This window comes from Ursus maritimus, unplaced genomic scaffold, assembly GCF_017311325.1.
Source record: "Ursus maritimus isolate PB19 unplaced genomic scaffold, ASM1731132v1 scaffold_19, whole genome shotgun sequence".
NCBI lineage: Eukaryota > Metazoa > Chordata > Mammalia > Carnivora > Ursidae > Ursus > Ursus maritimus.
The window spans coordinates 56,849,783-56,865,503 of NW_024424341.1; the positions used below are offsets into that span (position 1 = coordinate 56,849,783).

At 54.0% G+C, this 15,721-nt stretch overlaps 1 protein-coding gene across 1 annotated transcript; it reads right to left on the minus strand.

The window, feature by feature from the left end:
* Positions 1-394: 394 nt before the first annotated feature.
* GYS1 (glycogen synthase 1) lies at positions 395-15,664 on the minus strand. The gene is made up of 16 exons (XM_008684526.2): positions 15,346-15,664; positions 13,736-13,917; positions 11,545-11,736; positions 10,478-10,663; positions 10,106-10,250; positions 9,133-9,250; positions 8,710-8,830; positions 8,321-8,427; positions 6,888-6,947; positions 6,717-6,795; positions 4,737-4,850; positions 4,332-4,458; positions 2,895-2,990; positions 2,572-2,735; positions 2,047-2,127; positions 395-1,894 (listed from the first exon to the last, which is right to left on the minus strand). Exons 1-16 carry the CDS (start codon positions 15,461-15,463, stop codon positions 1,571-1,573), a joined length of 2,214 nt encoding a protein of 737 aa, XP_008682748.2. The 5' UTR covers positions 15,464-15,664; the 3' UTR covers positions 395-1,570.
* Positions 15,665-15,721: the final 57 nt, after the last annotated feature.

Genomic DNA, 15,721 nt, shown 5'->3' on the forward strand with positions numbered 1-15,721 from the left:
ATGAGCCTTATGTAGCCACAGTGGCTATTGGGCAGTTGCACGTGGCTACTGCCACTGAGGAATCTGGTTCATTTAAATCTAAATAGCCACAGGGGGCTTGCGGCTATCTGAGGGTCTTTTTTTTTTTTTTTTTTTATGGTGACACAGCCCCTTTCTGCCAAAGAGCTTGAGCCAAACTTGCAAGTCCCGACTAAACAAAGCTGCCTTCCCTTTAAATAAAACTAGAATCTAGAACAAGTCTCTCCAAGACAGCAGAATGAGACAAGGTATCAGGGACACAGGGGTGAGGGTGGGGGAGGGGTAGAATAGAAGCGGGAAAGAGGTAGAGAAGCCACGATGAGGGAGGGGCCAGGAACGAGGCCCAGCAAGCCCTCCCAGCGGACCAAACCTGAGATTCTTAAATATACTTGTATTTTTTTTCATCTCTGGACACACATCAATCACACCCCCTTCTGCCCTCCCCCTCCCAAAGGCAAACCGAGTGCATCAGACACAGCACAGCACACATGAAGGGCCCCTCCCTTTCACCAAAGCTGGGGGCAGGGCACAGCTTAAGGATGGAAGAGCCTCGAGGTAAATATGAAGAAGGTTCTAGAACCTACTGGGTTCAGTTCTAGACCAGGGGAAAGGGACCAGGAAGCAGCACAGTGGTAAGGTTCTAGATTCAGCAGCTGGGACCTAGAACCCAGTGGTTTCATGGCGGGCCTAGGGCTTGTGGCTTGTGGCAGGGGAAGACAGCCAGTTCTGTCCTCAGCAGGGGGATTCCCTGGAGTGAACAGGAATCTCAAAATGAGGAGGGGAGCTCAGACTCCGGGAAGGAGGAGGAGGGTCTGGTTTCAAAAGGCCAGAAAGGCATCTAGACCAAGACTGCATGTTCTCCAATAGGAATGAGAAGCCAAGTGGTTCTGTACCACCACCACCCCGTTGGCCAAAGTACGGAGAAAGAAGAGTGCAGGGGTGGAGGGGCCCTCCAGGCAGAGCCAGGCACCCCAGGAAGGGCCAGATCAGAGTAAACAGGGGAGTGCCCTGGTCTGGAGCCCCAGTTCTGGAGTTGAAATGGAGGACCTTCTGCATTCAGTAAAGTCCCTGAAAGTGCCCCAGCTTTGGACTTGATTGTCCCATTAGCAGGGAAACCACATGGTTTCCAGAGCTTGCTGGCCCTTGGGCCAAGCCTGAGCATGGCATGTTCTGTGGGCTATAAAATTAGCAAGCCACAAAGGGCTCTAGGAGCCCCTGCCTGGAAGGCACCAGACCAGGTTTCCTAAAACCTCTGGCCCCACGGCAGGGTAATGGCAGGTTCCTGGACCCTGGAGCCCAGACAAGGCCGGAAGGACTCCAGGGCACACAGATTATGCATTCTGGAACCCAGGAAAGGCACGGCGTTGTGTATTCTGGAGTGTTGGGGATTCCAAGAGTGGAGCTAGAGGGGCTGGAGTGTATGGCGGAGGGAGCGGGGCTGTGGACCCCCAGGAAGGTTTGGGATCTGGAGTCGGGTTTAGGAACAGCGCCGTTCTGCATCCACCCTCTGGACAAGGGCGGCAGGACAGGCCGGGAGTGTGGGGCACAGGACTCAGTTGCGCTCCTCGCCCAGGGAGCTGGCAGGGCTGAGGGGCTCACTGGGAGTGCTGAGCGAGCTGGAGGGCGCCGTGTCCACCGAGCTGCGCTTGCTTCCGCCGGTGGAAGAGGCGCTGGAGGCGCGGCGCGGCCATTCGGGGGCGCGGATGTTGCGCCGGTCCTTGGCGGCCTCCTCGTCCTCGTCGTAGCGCTCCCCGTCTACATCCGGCGGCCCGTCCCGGGGCTCCTCCTCGTCCTCACTCTGGTGTGGGCTTGAGTGTCGCGACAGCGAGGGCGATGGTGGCACCGAGGCCGGCCGTGGGTAGCGGTAGCCCTGAGTCTGAGTTAGGCGGGTGTGGACACAAACCTCAAAGTAAGCAGAGGCCCCTACGGTTCCCCACCACTCCCCCAGACCTTCCCACTTCAGGAGGAACGTGCCCCCACGACAGCCCTCTAGCTCCAAGCCCATCAGAGAGATCCGGGTCCACTCACCGCGTCAGCCTCGTGGGGCTCATAGGTGAAGTGTTCTGGAAAGGCCTTGGCCAGCGCCATGTGGCGCGCAGACATATAGTACTTGGGGAAAAGAAAGGGAGGGGGCGTTAGGGGATGGGAGCCAGACCCCGCCCCCGGAAGAGGTAGAAGGGGGCGGACCCTAGCCACACCCTTTACGCAGATGAGCACACGCAGGCACCTTCCCGATGGCCCTTATGCCCATTATCCATCTTTCCGGCTCCACTCCTTAAGTAGATAAGCAGAGCTGTGAACGGACCATCTCTGAGCCACAGCTCATTAACACGGCCAGAATTCGTAAGTCGGTTACCTCCTCCGCCACACACTCACGCAAGGAAGGTAACTGCCACCAGTGTGGTCTACCTGCAAAAACTGGTTGATTTCTTAAAGGGACAGCAACTGTTAGAGGCGGAAGGAGCCTGACTGCCTCCCGCCCAGCCTTGGAGGCTGAGGAATGAGAGACCCAGCGGCCAGTTCAGCAGCAAAGGACACGGAAGGCGGTTATACCCGGCCTAGGTATTTCCAGTCCAGAAGGTCTGAGAGGCGCTCGGTGCGGTTTCGCTGGATGATGCGCTGCCGCCGGCTCTGCTGGCAGAAGCTGTAGAGGAAGGAGGTGAGCTGCGAGCAGGAATCATCCAGACTACGGAACCGCCGGTCCAGAATGTAGATGCCTGTGGGGGCCAGGACGGGGGCTCAGAAATCAGACTAAGGAAACTTTCATTCTTCCGGGGACTCTCTGGCGCCAGGACCCGTCCTCCCCCGGGAACCCAGGAGCCCACGCCTTCCTCCCCCAGGATCCAAGAGTCTTGGCTCTCAGTCTGGGCACCGACCGTAAGCTGAGGGGTCTGCAATGTGTTCCTCCATGAAGCAGCCGAAGCCGGAGAGGTTGGTGGAGATACTGGGGATACCCATAACCGTGCACTCAGCTGCGGGAAGGCGTGAGAAGCAAGTGTCCGCTTAGCTTTCTCCTTTCCAGCCTCTTAAATCGCAATAAAAGCCCCAACAGCGCCCTCTACTGACACCTTGAGCAAACCACTGAGCCCACAAAACCAGGCGGTGCATTAGACTATCATAGTGTGTTTCTCATAGGGGAAGGTAGGAGGCTCAGAATAGGGAATTCACTTGTCCCAAGGCTTCAGGACGAGGAAGAGTCTAGAGTTAGGCGATAGGATGCTGAATTATTAAGTACGGACTCTGTGCCAGTATCTACCATTTTACTTAATCCTCACAACCTGTAAGATACTTTCTTGTGCCAAATATAGTGTGCTGCTTAATCATAGCTTCAGTCTATTTATTTAAAAGATGTATTTATTTACTTGAGAGAGAGCGCGCGAGCACGCGCGCAGGGGGGAGGGGCAGTGGGAGAGGGAGAAAGAGTCCCACACAGACTCTGCACTTGGTGCTAGCCTAACTCGGGGCTCGATCTCACAACCCTGAGATCAGGGCCTAAGCTGAAACCAAAAGCCGGTCACTTAACCAACTCAGCTATCCAGGCCCCCGAGCTTCAGTCTATCTTGACAAGAGGTAAGAGAAGGGCTCTCATTACTGCCTCGTTTAATACTCTAAACAAGCCTGAGAAGTGCTTCAAGCAGTTTATTATAATTCAAATGTAAGTGTTTCTAAAAACCCACATAACCTGGAAAGGCAGGCTCCAGATATAGCAGGGCTTATGGGAAAAATAGGGTTGGGGCCAAGCACACAAAACCCCCGCATCACTGTAACCACGACAGAAATAAAACTGGCCAAATCATCATCCTAATTATCGCGCAAGCACGCTTTAAGAGATTTGTTAATTACTCATAAATTAAGAAAGACTACAGCAAATGTGATATTTCCTTAGCCTGAAAAACATGAAGGTAGCTTGACTGAAAAGTGCGTGAGGCAGGGTTGAGTTTGGGGCCACAGCAGAATGTCCCTAAATGAGGGAGAATTGCAAATAAGGTCTAACTTGGAGCCAACCCCTTCCTAAAAGAGGAAGATGGAGCCAATGGGCCCTGAGAACATCTCAGGGAGCCTTGGCCACATTCCAGTCGTGTGAGTGAACTATGCATTCAACTGTTGTTATGTGGGGGGGGGGGGCAAACAGCAGCCAGTTGGGGGAAATCACATGTGACCCCTAATTACGCATCACATGAGCTATTGTGTCACAAAAACATATTCTGTAGCAAAAGAGACTGTTGAAGGAGAGCTTGGGGCGCAGAATGGGGCAAGTGCCGTCATCGATCATGCCTGATCGGACCAGAAGCCCACCACCATGCTGCACTCACCTGGCGTGTAGCCCCAAGGCTCATAGTAGGAGGGGAAGACCCCAAGATGGCAGCCACGGACAAATTCCTCATAATCCACGGGGAGCAGGGGGCTCGTGGAGGAGAGGAACTCTGGGTGGAAAATCACCTACCAGTGAAAAAAGAAGAGCTCAGCCCAAGCACCTTATTTAGCTACTCCCTGGGATCCCGGAGTGGCCCAGAGAGGGTGAAAGACTTGTCTAAAGTCACACAAGTCAGTGGGAGGACAAAGATTTGAATCCAAGTCTGTCTGCTTAAAGTGCTAAGGTCCTTTCTAAACACAGCAATCCTTTGATAAACTATGGGAAAGGGGGGATGTGAGGCTCAGGCTCCCCCTACCCCTACCCCACCCCACCATGCTTAACCCACCCTGACCGTTGCCCTCACCTTGACCCTGTCAGCACCACTATTGAAGAGTCCAATTCGGCGGATGGTGGTCAGGATAGGGTCCGAGGAGTCGTCCAGCATGTTGTGGGTGCACACAGGGGGGAAGGACTGCCGCTATACAGGTCACAAGTGGGATGGGGGTCAGAGAAGGGACAGGGGGCTCCCTAGTGCCCTATGAGCCATGCTGACCCTGGCGAGACCACAGTTCCCACCAGGCTGTGGGAACCACAAGCCCAAGAGATTAGCAGTTGTAGATTTCTACTTGGCTCTCTCTGTAAAGGTCCGCTTTTCCCTTTGACCACCCTGAGCCGGAAAGAACTATAATTCCCAGCTGTCTTTGAGGCAAAGCCTCACGGACTATGAGAGTCGCAGCTATTCTGTTCTATACTCTTGGCTCTGTCATCAAAGAAACCCGAAAGGCACTAAAACCCTAAATCAATGGGGCAGAGACTTTACCCAATATGGTAGCAAGCTTCGGGGGCTGCTGGAAACTGCAGGGTTTTTGTTTTGGTTTTGTTGGTTTGCTTTTAGAGAGAAAGAAAGGGTGGGGTGGGAGGCAGAGGGAGAGGGAGAGAGAGAGAGAGAGTCTCAAGCAGGCTCCACACCCAGCGCGGAGCCCGATGCAGGACTTGATCTCACAACCCTGAGATCATGACCTGAGCCGAAATCAAGAGTTGGATGCTCAACTGACTGAGCCATCCAGGTGCCCTTAGTTGTCGTTTTCTTATGAAAATCCTGGCTTGCTTTCTATCTAAGTTCCCTTTACTCTCCTTCCTGTAATTCCCTCCACCTCTGCTCCCAACTGAGGCCCAAAGAAACCACAATTCCCAAGAGTCACTGGAAGAGGCCAGAGCAAGGAACTCCCATGGGGTGCTGGACAGATAGTTATTGGTACCTCTTCCATCTCATGAAAAGTTCTACTCACCTTCAGAGGGCCTCCAGGGGCTGCAAGAAACTACAACTCCCAGCAGCCCCATAGCAGATACATCCTCAGGGAGACCAACTGCCTTAGGGACTATTGGAAATTGTAATTTGGCCAAAAGTACAACAGGCCGTATTTGTGCAGCTTGGCTTATCTAGGTTTCCATTCCCCAGGAAATGGTTCACCAACCCTGATCAGTGGTACCAAAGATTCTTGACTGCAGAAAAGAAAAGAACTCTACCTCCCATAAGCCTCTGGGGCTAGCAAAGACTCAGTGAAGCAGGGGCTGGTGGGAGTTGTAGTTCTCATTCTGTTGCTGCCACACCTTTACGGTTTCCCATCCGCCTAATTGCATTAACCTCAGGAATCTGAAGAAGCTACAACTCCCAGGAATGTTTGGGGACTAAGACACAGCCAGTAGTATAAGAAACGCAGCGGCTGCTGAGAGTTTTCAGTGTTCTTCTGGTCATGGTAAGTGTTTTAGCGGATTTTCTGTCTCTAATGAGTATGCAGCTAGTTTGCCAGCAAGACCCAGGGACAGCAGGGACTTGTAGTTCTCCTTTTGTGGCTGGGTTGGCTTGCTAACGTTCCCTTTCACCTTTTGTCCTTTGACCCCAGAGACTCAAAGAAATTACAACTTGAAAAGAAGGGGAAAGGAAAGGGGAAAGGGAAGGGGAAGGAGGGGAAAGGAAAGGGGAAAGGAAGGAAGGAAGGAAGGAAGGAAGGAAGGAAGGAAGGAAGGAAGGAAGGAAGGGAAAGAAAGAANGAAAGAAAGAAAGAAAGAAAGAAAGAAAGAAAGAAAGAAAGAAAGAAAGAAAGAAAGAAAAATAAATTTCAACTCCAAGTGGCCCCTGTAGCAGAATAAACCAGGGCTGCCCTCAGGAAACTGAAGGTCTACCAGTCAGCTCAGACCTTCGGTGGACTTGAGAACTGATTCCCTGGGAAGGGCTGCCAGGACAGAGATCTTCCGGCCATCTCTGGGGTCAGAGCCGACAGGGCAAGCTGCCTCTGGGGCTGCTGGGCGTTGCCAGCCCTCGACTGAGGGGTCCCAACCATACCTGCGTGGCAAAGATGGCTCTCTTCATCATGGTGAAGTCCTCCTTGTCCAGCATCTTATTCATGTCCGGGAGGCTCCCCCTGCAAGGTGAGCAGGGTATGCAGCTGGGAATCAGGGGTGATGAGAGCAGTTAGGGCCCAGGAGGATGCAGGGCTGGGGGTGGGACACTCACACCAGCAAGGATTCGTAAAGCTTCCTTCCAAACTTCTCTTTCACAGTGTTGGCCGTATCCCTAGAACGAGCAGAGCCACAGTATCATATACACACACCAGGTGCCGTAAGTTGTTAGGTTTCTGGGGCAGCTGGAAAACCGAGGTCTGAGCAGAGGACCTGGGGATTCTGAGCTGGAGGAGGGGGAGCTGGGAAACAGGCCCTGGAAGGCTCGACTCCCTTGTGCCTTGCATCAGCTGTGTGGCCAGGGACAGGTGGCCTTCCCTCTCTGACTTCAGTGACTCATCTGTTAGACGGGGATAAAAATAGAACCAACATCATAGGTCTGCAGTGAAAACTTGAAGTCATGACAAAAAGTATACAGTGCCTGGGCACGGTGAGCCTTCCAGAAATGTCAGCTATTTTTAGGACTTGCACTTGTCCTGGCAATGGCAATGCTAAGCCCCATTTTATAAAAAGGGAAAATTCTGTTCTGAGAGAGGAAACTTGAGGTGCATGAGGGAAGACAGCAATTAGTGACACCCCAGTCTCATTGACATTCCTCGGCTCATAATCCTCTCATAGCTCAGGCCTCATCTTCTACCCCATCTCCCTACAGCACTCTGCTCCAGCCCCACTGGTCTTCTTGTGGTTTCTCAAACACATCACAGGGCCTTTGCACTTGCCGTTCCTCTGCCTGAAATGCTATCCGCCAGATACACGCAGGGCTCCCTCCCTCATTTCCTGTTGGTCTCTACCCAATGGCACTTTCTCGGTGTGACCTGTCCTGACAACTCATGTCCTGTCTCTCATATTCCAGTCCTGCTTTATTTTCTTGCCAGAGCACTTCCCCCCTCCCTTTTTTTTTTTTACCTCCCACCCTCACTTTTCTTTTCGAAAGATTTTATTTTTAAGTAATCTCTACACCCGATATGGGGCTTGAACTCACAACCCCAAGATCAATGTCACATGCTCTACCCAGTGAGCCAGCCAGGTGCCCCAGAGCACTTTCTATAGAACTTTCTAGAATGTGAGCTCCACGTGACGAGGGCAGGGATTTTTATCTTTCTCATTTTATCTTTCTCATCCAGGCTGTGTCCCCAGGGCCTGGAACAGTGCCTGGGACATGGTAGGTACTCAGTGAGTATCTGACAGCTGATGAATGGGTTTTGCATTTGAGGAAACTGAGGCTTGGAGAGGCAGAATTATTCGCCTAAAGTCACAAAACCAGCAAGGGGCAGTGGCACAAGGGGGACCTTGCCAGAGCCCTGGTTGTGCAGTCACACTCGTCCTGCCTGCAGCTCCTTACTGCCCCTGAACTGGAGGCTTCGCAAGCAAGTGGCTTCCCTAGGAAGTGGTGGGGTGAGTTGCTTGTGTTCCAGAGAACAAAACTGAGCCCCCCAAAGCACAAAGCTGGAGTGGGAATGGCAGGGCTCCTGGGCCCAGGGCTGCTACCAGAGCTGCTTGCGCACGGCCTGGCCCTTGAGGGTTTCCACGTTGAAATTGTTGGTCCGAGCCGGCATGATGAAGAAGGCAACGACCGTCTGCTCACTGCCGTTCACCTGGGCAGAGGAAAAGGTGTGAGGTGGGGGAGGGCGTCAGGATCACCTGGGAGAAGGCTGAGGTCACCTACCCTTTTCCACCCATCAAGACCACTATGGCCCTGCCATGCCCCTTCCTGTCAGGGAGGATTGAAGTTACCATCCCCACAGAGACCCTGGTCTGCCTTCTGGGTCTTGACACTTCCCCTTCACACATGGGTTTTCCTACTCCCACCCCCCACCCAGTTGTGTCCTGATTTCCTCGTCCTCTTTTTGTGTCCTCACAGAGAGCCCAGGCCTTACTCTGAGCAGATAGTTGAGCCGGGCCAAGGCCTCTAGGAAGACGTCGGCCCCCTTGTTAGAGAACTCGTAGCGGCCGGCGATAAAGAAATACAAGGTCTTGTCCAAGTTGAAGTCCAGGTGTCTAAAAAAGCCACAAGGCAGGGTGAAGGCAACGCTGGGGAGCCTGTAGCCCTGGCCTGCAAACTACAAACCGCAGCAGCTACAGGGGCAAAGAACAGCTCAGCCAGAGAAGAGGCATCATGGGGACTCCTGGGAATTGTGGTTCTTCTCTCCTTAGATGGGGATCGATCCCTCAATACTCAGCCATTGTTCTGGGGCTCAGGAACTCAAGAGGCCAAGCTGCCAGCTGTCCTGTCTCTTACACTCGGGACTTGGGTTCCCAACCCCCTCCTCTCTCAAGACCTAGGTATCTGGTCCACGTACCCATAAAAGTGGCCCCGCACAAACTCCTGGATTCGAGCCTTGCTTTGAGCATGGAGGTTCTGGAACTCATGCATGGCGGAGAACTTTTTCACATTCAGCCCATTGGGGGTCACGATATCTGGGGTTGGGGGAGAAGGTCCATGTTTCAGATCTTCATTTATTCATTCTGATCAGTGTGGCTGAATGAATAAACAAAGGAAAGACTCCTTTCCTTGAACAATTTATTTGCTTTAGGAGCTCCTCTGGGAGCTCCCTTGGTGACCCAGCTGCCCTGACACTTGGATGCCTTCTTGCCCAAAGTTACTTGCATGCATTCACAAGCACAACTACAAATCCCAGCAGCCCCTGCCAATGACTAACCCCACAGGGAAATGACCCACCTTGCGGCCTCTGGGAGTGGTTATTTTGTTGCCCCTATTCCACCCTGCCCTGGGAACGGTTTAAACATCCCCATCCTGCTTCTCCCAGAATATACCCTCAACCTTCAAGCCTTTCTTAGGGTTCCAACCATTTTCTATCCTCGTTGAAATTAAAGCATGTCAATGAAAAATTATAACCTCTACCCCCTCCTGGGGCAAAATTCCAGGAGGGTAAGGAGCTGACTAGCCAAAGGCCTTCTGGGAATTGTAGTTCTCACAATACACCCATTGAGAACGGGTACCATAACCTGGGAGGAATAACTGGTTCCAACACTGTTCTCAAAATCAAAACCCAGTGAAACTCCATTCCCTTTCAGAAGACCGATATCTACATTTGCCAATAAAATAACTTTACCATTTTGAAATTAACGTCAAAGAAATGACACCTCTCGTGGGTCTCTAGGGCATATAGCCAGGCAGCTTCATATTCAGATCACCAATTTAGGGTCTTCTGGGAGGTGTAGTTATTCGCTCTCTACAGTTAAAAAAAAACTGGTGCAGGCCTTAGCACAGACCACCTCATTCACGTCTAGGGACCCCAGCCTACTCCCTACCTGGTTTCCTCTTGAGTAGGTGCTGAGCCTCGATGGCGGTAATCTGGGACACAGTAGTAAAGACGTGAGCGCAGTGGGCCGCTGCCCGCTCCATGCAGTAGCGGTGATAGATTTGCCTCTCACCTGCTTCCTTGTCCACATTGAACTGGGTGGGAAGGGAGGGCAGTCAGGGTGGAAGAACTGGGGAGAAGACTAGAGGTCCAGACTCCGGGGCCCTGGCGGCGGTTGGGGCTGGAGGCTGAACTCCTCCTGGATCTGAGGGAGGAGGGGGCTGAGGCCTTGAACTCCTGGGTCATGGGAGAAAAGGAAGCTTGATCCCCCTGGGCTGTCCTGAAACACTTGGAGCCCCCCCGTGCCACATTCCCGGCTCACATTCTCCAGGTTGTTGTAGAAATCCACAGCACCCGCACACAGATATCGTCCCAGGAGCGTGGCGTGGGTGGTGAAGATTGTAGCCACAGGCAGCCGCCGGGCCCGGCACAGGCAGAGTCCGATGCCCGCCAACCACTCGTGGAAGTGTGCAACCACATGTGGCTTCTCCTCATTCTGGGCCAGGAACTATGGGGCAACAGGAACAGGGCCACTGTGTCTCCATATGTATTGTGTAGGCAATCAACAATCCCCCAAGGTGGAGAAGAAAGCAAGGGAGAGCTATCACGACTCCTGCACAGAGCGAATGGTCGCCCACGGCAGTCCCCCCAGAATAAGGAAGGAACGATAAATCCTTGAGACGGCTAGACCAGCTAACCCCATCCCCAGAGGCTGATAGGAGCTGGGTTTTTTTTTTAAGCAACCTTTTAAGCCCCAAAAAGGCTGAACTGGAAAGTGTCCCCAGGTCCTGGATGCAATTCCTGGAGACTCTAACTCAATCAAGAGTAAAACTGTACCCAATACTGGCTAAAGGACTACAACTCCCAGAATGCCATAGGAGTAGCCAGTTCTAGACTGTTTTCCTGGGGCATGAGAAATGAAGTTTCTTGAGCCTTTTAAAAGCTAAAAGGGGGGTCAGAACCAGGATTCCTCATTCTCATATAGACTGGAGATCCCCAAACATCCAGAGCCCCATCTGAGAGCTAAGTCCAGCCACTATCAGACTAGAGAACTACAACTCCCAGAATTCCCTGGTACAAACCCTCCAGCCAGGCCAGCCCCCCCAAAAGCTAATGGCTCAAAAGTCCTATACTTGGAAAGTTAGAGTGAATGAAGCTAGGGTTGGAAGTTTGAGTCTCTGAGGAACAAGACTGTGGGCCCCTGGATGTCCATTTTCCCAAAATTCAGAGCTAATGCTTGGAAAAGGACCTATAACTCCCAGAATGCCCTGGGAGAAGCCAGCCAGCTCCAGGCCCCCACCCAGACACCCCCTGGCCAGGGGCTGATGGCCATTGTAGCTTGGGGCGGGGGTTGGAAGGAGTGACACGGGGACGGACAATGGGGCCTACCTCACCCAGGAACCAGGTCGTGAGGAAGCCAAAAAGGACGGCGTCGTTGGCCTCACGGTCGTACCAGGGCACCCCGATGTTGCAGGTGTCCCAGAGCTCCCCCTTCCAGCGCTCCAGGGCCCAGGCTGAGGCCCCCACGTCCAGGAGCACCACCAGGGGGCTCCCCTCGATCAGCCAGCGACCAAAGTACACCTGGGGGGGTCACAGGAAGGCTCAGGGCTGTGGCCACATGTCTCTGGGCTCAGCATCTGTGGCTCTCCTGTCTGCAGGCAGCTACCTGGACTTACCACCTCAGTTCTTCCACCCTGTTTCTGTATCTGCTGCTCATTTCTCACCCGCTGCCTTATTTCTCTATACGTGCTGTTAGTTATTCCCACCACGATCTTTTTCCATCTGTTACATTTACTCTCTCCCTTGCTTATAACCACCACCCCGCTCCTCCCCACTGCCTCCTTTCTCTGCCTACACCCACTCATTTTACATGTCCTTCCTCTGTGCCTCCGCTGCCTTGTTTTTCCACACCCTTATAATGTCTCCAACCTGCTGCCTTGTTTCCCTGTTTGCTGCCACTTCTCTCGCCAACCCTCACGTTGCTTTCTCCCGTGATCTTTTCCTTCTGCCGCAAATTCCTTCCACTGGATGCTTCTTTTACTGTTCTCCCTGCCCTATTTCGTCCACCCGCTGCCTGGCGTCTGACCCTTTCACCATAAGTTTGTCACCTGCTGCCTCCTTGATTTGCAGCCACCCTTTCTAACACCGGCTGCCCTCTTTCCTCCCCCAGGGGCTGCCTTTCTCTACCCACTGCCCTGTCTCTAAACCTCGCTGTCACATTTCCTTCTGCCTCTGCCACGTTCCTCCGCTCGGCGACTGCTTTCTTCCCGAGATGAAGGCCTAGCTTCTGGGCCTGCTGCCACGGCCCTGTGCAGGCAGAAAGCAGTCATTTGCCTCTCTGGACCTGGCTTTTCCCAGCCCGGGGAGTCCGACTCTGATGCCCTGCCCCTCCCCCTCCCAGCTGTTGTCTGCCCTTTCACTGGGTGGGGGGGGCTATTCTTAGGCCCCCAGCACGTGGGGAGCAGCTGCCACGGGGGAGGGCTGGGCTGTCCTAGGGTTTCTTAGGGACACGGCCGGGCCTGACTGGACTCCAGACCCCACCCCAAGCCAGAGGCTGTGAATGAATGCAGGAACCACTGTACTTCTTCCCTCCCCAACCCCAACCTTTCTGTACTTGAGGCCTGCTATGTCATGGTCTTCTCTGCAGGCGACAGCCATCTCTCTGGTCCTCATCTGGGACCCTGGGATGAGAGCTCCCCTCCGATCTTTAATTCCTGGCTCTATCCCTCTGAATCTCTGCCCTCCCTCTCCCCACCCCAGGTCTGCTTGCCTAGCTCTCTTTTCTTCATTAGTACTCCATCTTCCTATCCCTTCTAGGTCTTTCTCCCTGCAACGTCAGGCCGTTTTTCTTCTTCTCTCTCCCTATTGCTCTAGCCCCTGGGGCTGTCACCACCTTTTGGGACAATCAATCTCTCTCTATCCGTCTCTCTCCCTTGGTGCACTTCTCCCCCTCATTGCAAGCTTGGCTGTTTATAGTAATAATAATGATGATGGTGACAGCCATGATCACGGTAGTTCATACACAGTGCTAACTGAAGCCAGGAATTGGGCTTGAAGACTTTATTAACTATTGCATCCTCCCCAAAACTGTACAAAGTAGATGCTATTAGCATGTTTATTAGCCAAGGTCACAGAGGCAGAGAGTGGAGAAGGTGACTTTTGAGTTTCAGGCTCTGGAACCCCTACTCTGGCACTCCTGCCTCACCCCAAGGCCACCTGCCCTGGGTTCTATCTGGCTGGCTGTCTTTCTATCTAGCTCTTTTTCTCTCTGTGGGTCTGATGATCTCGGCCTCTAAGGAACCATCTCTCGGTCTATCTTGTACCTGCTGTCTGTCCATTCACCAATGTCTTACAGCTTGGGGTTCACCCACCCATTTCATGGGGTCCTGCATTTGTCTGTCTGTTAATCTTACCTCCTCTCTGTCTGTCTGAGAAAGTACTGGGTCATCCCATGTTTCTGTCCATGCCTCTCTCTCCCCTGGGGGCTATCCCCCCCTTCCCTGCCATCCCTTCTCCATCTGTTGCTCCCGCCCTAACTCTGGGCGCCCACCTCCCTGCCCTCAGCCCGGCCATATCCTACCTTGCAGCCCTTGCTGTTCATGGAGTCCAGCGTCTTCTTCAGGGCCGGCGTTGGGGGCTCGAGCAGTTCCACCTGGGTCCTCACGCCCTGCTCCGTGTAAGGTCCCACCAGGTAGTAGTTGTCGCCCCACTCATCCCCTGTCACCTTCGCCTTCGTCTGCAGGACCGTGTAGATGCCTCCCACTGTGGGCCCAAGTGTGTGAGGGCAGGCCCCAGCCAAGGTCCACAGCTCTGGGACCTGGGGTGGGGGTGGGGGGCATGGGGGGTGCTGGGGCCCTGGACTTCTGGCTTAGAGGGAGGAGGGGACTGGAAACCCATACTTCTGAGTCAGAGGGAGGATGCAATAGGAGTTCGAGGGCAGTACTCCTGGGTCTAAGGGAGAACAGGGCTCAGGCTAAACTTCTGAGTCAGGAAAGGGCCAGGGACCTGGGCTCCTGGGTCTGAGGGAATTAGGGGCTGGGGTCCCAAGGATGACAGACACTGACAAGGATTAGCAGGACCCAGGTTCCCGAGTTCCCAGCTTACAGGAACTGGGTTTAAATTCTCCGTCAGGCTCTAGGTCACAGTAGGGGAGAATCTCTCCTCATGGCCCTATTCAGATTCCCACAGTTGCCTAAGAGAAGGCTGAATTGTCATTCCGTGCCCCCCAGGGGCTCTGCTGACCTGTCCCCCAGTCTTCTCTCTCCAACTGAGGACACACATGCAGGGCCCTGCTCCTCCCATGACTCCACTCCAGCCCCAGGAGTCTGGGCTCTCAGCCTCCTTACCTACTGAAGCCTGGGCCCTTGTGATACATGGCTCCCAGTTTGATGGCTGCCTGACATGGTGTAAGACCCGGTCCCATTCCCCTCCCAAGACTCAGCAAAGCAAATCCTAGCTCCCTCCAGCTGCAGCTGGTTTCCCAAACCCAGAACTTTAGGCCCTTCAGAGCCTGGGACACAGAAATCTAGGCCCCCAGCCACTCCCATGCTTGGGCCCAGCCCCTGACCAACTTAGGACTTCCCAGCCTTTCCTCATTCCAGTACGCATGTGTCTGAGGCCACAGGATCTTAGAAACATATAACTCACACCCTCAGCTCCCTTCAGAGCCTAAGCATTCAGACCCCAACTCTCTCTCCCCCTAAGATCTAAGAATTAGAGTCTGCAGCCCCTCCCATCTTTACTCTCAAGTGGCCAGCCCCCAAATTCTGCCACGGCGACTCATGCATCCTGTCTCCCAGTTGGCTCTCTCCCCAATCCGGAGTTATATCCCCAGACTCTTCCCCTAGGGCGGCGGGTCTGGCCCCATCTCCTTCCCTGTTCAGCACCCAGGTCTCTGGTCTCCCGGAATCCTCCCTCCAGGACCTAGGAATCTTTCATTTTAGTCCCCTCTTCCCTAGGACCCAGCAACTGGACTTCCAGCCTCCTTTCATTTTAACAGTGAGGCGGCTCATCCTCACCCCGCCAGGGTCCAGGAGACATACCCCGACCCCTCCCCAAGGACACAGGAGTCATAGGCTCCTTGCCCAGAACCCAAGAGTCATGCCATGTAGTCCTGTCCCCCTATTACTCAAGAGTTCCGGCCCCCATCCCCGACTGCCCTCCTCGTCCGCGACAGCCTGGCGTGCTCACCCTTGTTGGCCACCTCCCAGGCCACCTCGAAGAGCACTGTGTTCTCCAGGTCGAATTCATCCTCCCAATCCTCCAGTCCTGGCAGGGAGGACATGGACAAAGTGCGACTTAGAGGCATGGCCAACGCGTGAAGGGGGCTCCAGGGGCCACAGGTGGGGGCTCCAAAGGTGTCTGGGGAATGCAAAGGGCAGGGCGCGGGGCCAGGTAGGTAGCTGGTGCCCAACGGGAAGCTTGCAACGCCCTCGGCTTCCTATTGCACGACCGCACCCCCGCCCGGGAGCGCTGGGCCTTAGGTAGGAGGCGGCCGAAGCGTCACTGAACCCACTGGGGCCCCTGCAGTGAAATCTTGCGGCCGCCAGGAGGCGGGGCCCGCCCC

Coding starts and splice junctions, on each gene's coding strand:
- GYS1 (XM_008684526.2), bottom strand. CDS start 15,463: ATGCCTCTAAGTCGCACTTTGTCCATGTCCTCCCTGCCAGGACTGGAG. Junction 2,991..4,331: donor GCCTTGGGGCTACACGCCAG/GTGAGTGCAGCA, acceptor GCCTTCCCGCAG/CTGAGTGCACGGTTATGGGT. Junction 1,895..2,046: donor AGCCCCACGAGGCTGACGCG/GTGAGTGGACCC, acceptor CGCCTAACTCAG/ACTCAGGGCTACCGCTACCC.